The sequence below is a fragment of the Octopus bimaculoides genome, chromosome 7 (assembly GCF_001194135.2).
Source record: "Octopus bimaculoides isolate UCB-OBI-ISO-001 chromosome 7, ASM119413v2, whole genome shotgun sequence".
In the NCBI taxonomy this organism is placed as follows: Eukaryota; Metazoa; Mollusca; class Cephalopoda; order Octopoda; family Octopodidae; genus Octopus; species Octopus bimaculoides.
Window position 1 is genome coordinate 110,401,980 of NC_068987.1, and position 6,138 is coordinate 110,408,117.

General features: G+C 38.4%; 1 protein-coding gene across 2 annotated transcripts in view; it reads right to left on the bottom strand.

Annotated features, from left to right (window-relative positions):
• LOC106879962 (protein dachsous) overlaps positions 1–5,825 on the bottom strand; it is a 441,440-nt gene extending 435,615 nt beyond the window's left edge. For both annotated transcript variants that reach the window (XM_052969841.1, XM_052969840.1), the window contains exon 1: positions 4,048–5,825. In XM_052969841.1, the coding sequence (XP_052825801.1) occupies positions 4,048–5,778 (1,731 nt within the window). In that variant the 5' untranslated portion in view covers positions 5,779–5,825. The remainder of the gene's footprint in view (positions 1–4,047) is intronic.
• Positions 5,826–6,138: the final 313 nt, after the last annotated feature.

A 6,138-nucleotide genomic window follows, 5' to 3' on the forward strand; every position in this document is an offset into this window, starting at 1 on the left:
GAGAGAGAGGGGGGGTGAGAGAGAGAGAGAAGAAGATTTTTGGAAATCAATATTTTCTAATTATGAAGACACAAAACATTGCTGTATGGCTGCAGGGTAAATTGAATAATATTAAACAACAACTTTTGCAGCATTAATAATAATAATAATAATAATAATAATAATAATAATAATAATAATGATGATGATGGTAAAAATTTTGAATAACAATGGAGGTGGTGATAGTGCTCATGTTGATGAGGACAACAACAACAATAATAATGATAATAATAATAAGAATAATAATGGGAACAAATCATTAAATGCCGGAAATGTACAGTAGTAGATCAACATATTAAGAGTCTTTTAGCAGTGACCAATAAAGACAACTGAAATTTTGATTGATGCAGTAGGTTGCGGAAGATGACAAAATGTGTGGAGGAGGAGGAGGTGGAGAGAATGAGAGAGAAAAAAAAGGAAAAAAAGAACAATACAAATTATATATACACACACACACACACACACATATATGTATATATATATATATATATATATATATATATATATATATATATATATATACCTACACGTACATATATATACATACAAACATACACACACACACATATATATATGTGCACACATACATATATGTATGTATATGCATGTTCTGCTTTGAACTAGCTCAAAAAATTTTATACATACAATTTGCATACACATGCACACATATGTTGATATATTTTTATAAATATGAACAGACATCCAGGCACAGATACTCAGAATAGAAGCTATATACGTCTTGTGTGAGTGTGTGTGTAGATGTACACACGCACATACACAAACACGTACCTATATACAATTATATACACATATACACACATGTATGTGTATATATATATATATATATATATATATATATATATATATATATATATCCACACACACATACTATAGACATGTACATACATAAACACACACACACACACTATACATATATAAACACACGTGCATATGCATGTGTATATACACATGTACAACTATGTATGGGTGCATGTATATATGAACGCAACCCCCCACATACACACACACACACACACAGAAAGCAGCTAATTTTCAAATTTCCATCAAGAAACTTCTATACCTGAACACTTATAAATAAAGGAAATAATTATAAACAACGATGGGGGGGGGGAGAAGACGGGGAGAGAGAGAGAGACCAAGGGTGAGGGCGTGATGTGGTTGAGTGGGTTGGGTTTGTTGGTAAGAAATGAAAGAATCTATTACACTGTTTTCCAATTAAGAGAAATCCTCTGAGATCTGTGGATTTCTCACCCGACATCACCACCATACCAACTTCCAGCTGTCAGCGGAATATCATAGTATTGGTATTATTTGGGAAAATGTGAAAAGGATGAACTGGTTGAGCGAGTAAGGTACTGGTCTACGAGCAGCTAGTTCATGAGTTCAGTTCTCTGGCAAGTCTTATATTATTTATTTTTTACTGGTTTCACTCATTGGACTGCAGTCATGCACCACCTTGAAGACATTGATTGCAGTACTTACTTTTTAAATGTGGTACTTAGTCTATCATTCTCTTTTGCTGAACTGCTAAGTGGACGACAATTGAAAACCAACATGATCCAGTAGATGAAGGCCCTCCTCCAGGGGAACATGATGTGGTGGAACAAAACCCCAAAGAAAGCTGAAATGTTGATCCCCCATCTGACTGTCAGGAGAAAGACCGAAATTAACCCATAAGGAAAACAGGAGAAAGGGTGCCCTCAAAAGGGCTGGAGGTAGGACACTGAGGCAGAGATGAAAAAGCAGGGATCCAACTAGAGACAGGCATAAAAGATGGCCCAGAGTTGAGAAGAGGGCAAAACAGTCATCAATGGTCTGTGCTTCACAGGGATTGAAGGGATTTAGAGTGCATAAAAGCAGAAAGGAAGTTTCAGTGAAGGCTGCATGTGATTAGCCAAGCAATGAAGAGCAGAAGCCACTGTAGTAGTGGTGTGAAAGACAGAGAGTGGACACAGTACATCTATGAGTCAGGGGTAGGAGTGTATTGGCAAGCAACTTTATGCCAACCAGTTGAGTTTGTTTCTTTTTCTTTGTTGTTTTGTGAATGTGGTGTTGAATGTCTGTGTGTTAGTAACAGTTACCATCTCAGATACAGGAGCAATATTTGTTTGTTAGTCCCACTTGAGCCCTGTAAATGAAAGTTGGGTTATCAATGCAAACTGAATTATATTCTGGTTTTGAAGAGGCGAGCAACATTTTAGGATGCAACCTTTTCGAAGTTGAGGTTGAAAATAATCTAAAAGAAATCCATTTGATATCAAAAAATAAAACAAAACAAAAACACAATAGTTCTTAGCAACCCAAGAAGGAATCTGTTTGTCTTTGGATGAATTCTGCTCAGAATTATTGGAAATCTTGTAGAAATGGCATGGTACCATCATATTATATCCTAGACATGCCCTTAGATGAAAGCTACAAAATAATGTCATGGGAAAAGTATCAAAAGTTCACAATTTAGGCACTATGCCTCAAATTCTCAGAGAATTTCAGGGTGAAGATCAGTTGATTAAATTGATCCCAGTATTTGATTGGGACTTTATTTTGCAACCCTGGAGGGATGATATGTAAAGAATTGGATGAAATACCACAAGACATTTCATTCAATGTTTTAGCGATTCTGCCAGTCTAGTACACCCATCTTTTTATTTCTATACCATTATTTTTCTCAAGCTCTAAGACATTCATAAAGCTAGTTTCTTGGTTTCCATGGTATACCTTATCAATTAAGATCACAACAGTTCCTGCTGAATGGGACCCTGGTCCACTGCAGGAATCAAGGCCAGAAATTTTGAGGGGACAAGTTGATTACATCGATCTCAGTATTTAACTGGTTCTTTATTTTATCAATTGTGGAAAGGATGACAGGCCAAGATGACCTCAGCAGGATTTGAACTTAGAACATAAAGAGTTGGAAATGCCATCATGAATTCTCTTCAACATGCTAATGATTTATCTCTACTTAAATGCGGATGTTCTGTTGGAACAAATTGGCGCTCCGTCGGTTATGATGACAAGGGTTCCAATTGATTTGATCAACAGAACAGCCTGCATGAAGAATCAACATACATATGGCTGAGTACTCCACAGATACTACTCCTTTTTTTACCAGCTGAGTGGACTGAAGTAATGTGAAATAAAGCATCTTGGCCAAGGACACAATGCATTGCCAGGAATTGAACTCATGTGCTTATGATCGGGAGCCAAATACCCTAATTGTTAAGCCACGTGCCTTCCCAGAACAAGCTATACTGCAGTAGATACTATTGACTCTTTGTTCATATGGCAGGGATTAATCTCCCTGCTCGCAATATAAACAAGCGTGCATTTTGCACCAAAAGCCAATACGAGAGTTTCTCTCATAGCATCTACAGTAGTATTGTTTGCTTTAACAAGACATCCATGTTTAGTTGGATATAAAGATTACCTTTTGGTATTAATACTGCCTTTGTTGCTAATATATATTTTTTAACAAGCTCACCGACTAATCACAACACCAGTGCCTTTTCTGACACTGTTATTCTATGTATCACTGGCAGGCATGAATCACTGCTATCTCTAGTGGTTGAACAGCCATCATTAACTAGACCAAAAAAGGTTCAGATCATACAATCTGGTGGTCTTGGTGCTAGAAGTGGTGGGGATTTATCTCCTCGCTAGTGATATAAACAAGAGAGCAGCATTTTGCAATCAAAAGCCAATGTGAGACTTTCTCTCGCGGTATCTACTACAGTATAGTTTGTTCTAACAGAACACCCATGTTTAAATGGAAATAAATATTAGCTCTCAGTATTAACATGGCTTCTGTTGCTAATATATATTGCTAATGATTCTGCCAGCTCACTATGTTCCTGCCCAAATTACTAAAGTAATAATCACCTTTATAATTAGCAAACATTTGCTGCTTCTGTTACATGAATCACATCTCCACTCACCTCTCTTTTTTATCAGTTTCGCTGTCACACTGAGAAGATAAGGAAATCCACTTACCGTAAGAATGCAGGTATCCAATGTTGTATTTTCAGGAATAGAGACATTATAGTAGCTATGAGTGAAGCTGGGTTGGTTGTCGTTGACGTCACGAATGGTAACTATCACCAATGCTGTCGAAGACATGGGGGGTATGCCCCCGTCAATGGCTTGCACGGTAATCCTGGGTTGAGAGTTAGTTTCGCAGTCCACTTTGGCGTTGGTTGTGATGAGACCGTTGTGGCTGTTAATTTGAAACCAGTTGGAACTAGTCTCGGGCGTATGAAGTATGGAGTAGGTTATTGTGGAATTGTTACCTTCATCTTTGTCATCCGCATGTACTTTGATGACAGGGCTGCCCTTTGGCACCGACTCCTGCACTTCAGCATAATAGATTGCCTCCGTGAAATTGGGTTTATTATCATTAATATCATCGACACGAAGTATAAATGAGACTCTGCTTTCCAGTGGTGGTGAACCACTATCTTTAGCGATAACGGTCAGGTTGTAGAAAGGTTTCAGCTCCCGATCCAATGGCATTTGAACAAGAACTAAGTAAACTATGTTATCCCTTGTGGTCAAATTAAACCGACCTTCCCCACCCAGCAGTGTTATGTGAATGTTCGTTTCATCACCCGTGTTCCGAACTGCGTCAGGGTCGCTAACAGAAATGCGAGCTACATATTCGCCGGGCTTGGCCCCTTCAGATATCCTTCCGACCGTCTCATTTCCAGTGAGAAACGTCAGATAGATATCAGGCGGGTGCTCATTGACATTCAGAATGGTTATCGAGACAGCTGCTTGAGTAGTGAGTGGTTCCGAGCCATTGTCTGTTGCGATGACAATTAAATTGTAGACACGACGCTTCTCAAAGTCTACGGGTTTGTTTACGCTGATAACACCAGTGACCGGATTAATCACGAAATGTTCTTCGAGGTCTGGCTTCTGGTTTAAAGAGAAACGGATTTTGCCATTCTCCCCAGAATCCAAGTCTGTAGCAGTAACCCTCAGAATACTTGTACCGACGGTAATGTTTTCCATTACTGTGGCATTATACAAACTCATCGGAAATACCGGGTGGTTGTCATTACTGTCCAAGACGCTAATGTTGAACAACTGGTATGACGATCGCGGTTTCTTGCCACCGTCAAAAGCCCTCAGCTTCAAACTATAAAAAGGGGTTACTTCGTAATCAAGCTTCCTATTAACAGCTAAATCCAAGATTAACCGTTGGTTTGTCATCTTGGTAATGAGCCGGAAGATGTTATCCGTGTTACCGGAGACTATTTCGCAGCCCTTGATCGTGTTCTCACCAACATCCTTGTCAGACACACTCCCTAGAGGAATCTTCATGTTGGAAGTCGTCTCCGAGAGAGGACTGGAGAGTAGGTTGGGGAAAAATATGGGGTCATTGTCGTTCACGTCGATAATCTCGATGGTTATCGTGATGGGGGTAGTTTTGTAGAGGACAGTTAATTCGTAACTACTGTGCTCCTCACGATCAAGCTCAACTTTAGTCTTAACTGTACCTGCTGTGACATTAATGTTGAATTTGCTCAGAATAAGAGGCTTGTTGTTAGCGTACCAGATGGTCTGGTGGGGTTGTGTTAGGAAGTTCCCAACCAAACTGTTCGGAGGCAGATTCTCTTTAATTCTAAATGTCTGTGAATTGGTATTTGCAAAAACGGCCGAGATAAGGCAAAACAGCAGAAAGACAGGAAATGCCAACTTGGCAAACAACGCTTTCTCCATCACAGTGTTTTAACCAAGACTATCTGCCTGCAAGAACAAAAGAGAAAGAAAAGAAAAATAAATGAGAGTGAATGATAAAGAAAAACTTATAAAAGATATTTGGTTAAAAAAAAAATAAATAAATATATAAAAAAAGGAAAAATACATTAATATATTAAATTGATTACATCAAAACAATATCATTAAAACGATAATAAGAAATGACAAATTCGTCAGCAAAATTCATTGTAATAACTTTTAGCTACTCATGGTGCCTCAACAGTTTCTCCATCAACATCATAAGCAGCAGCAGCAATGAAAGTAGCAGCTATAATAAGTCAACAGTTACTTTGTAGATAACTGGTGGTTTTGATGGGTGTA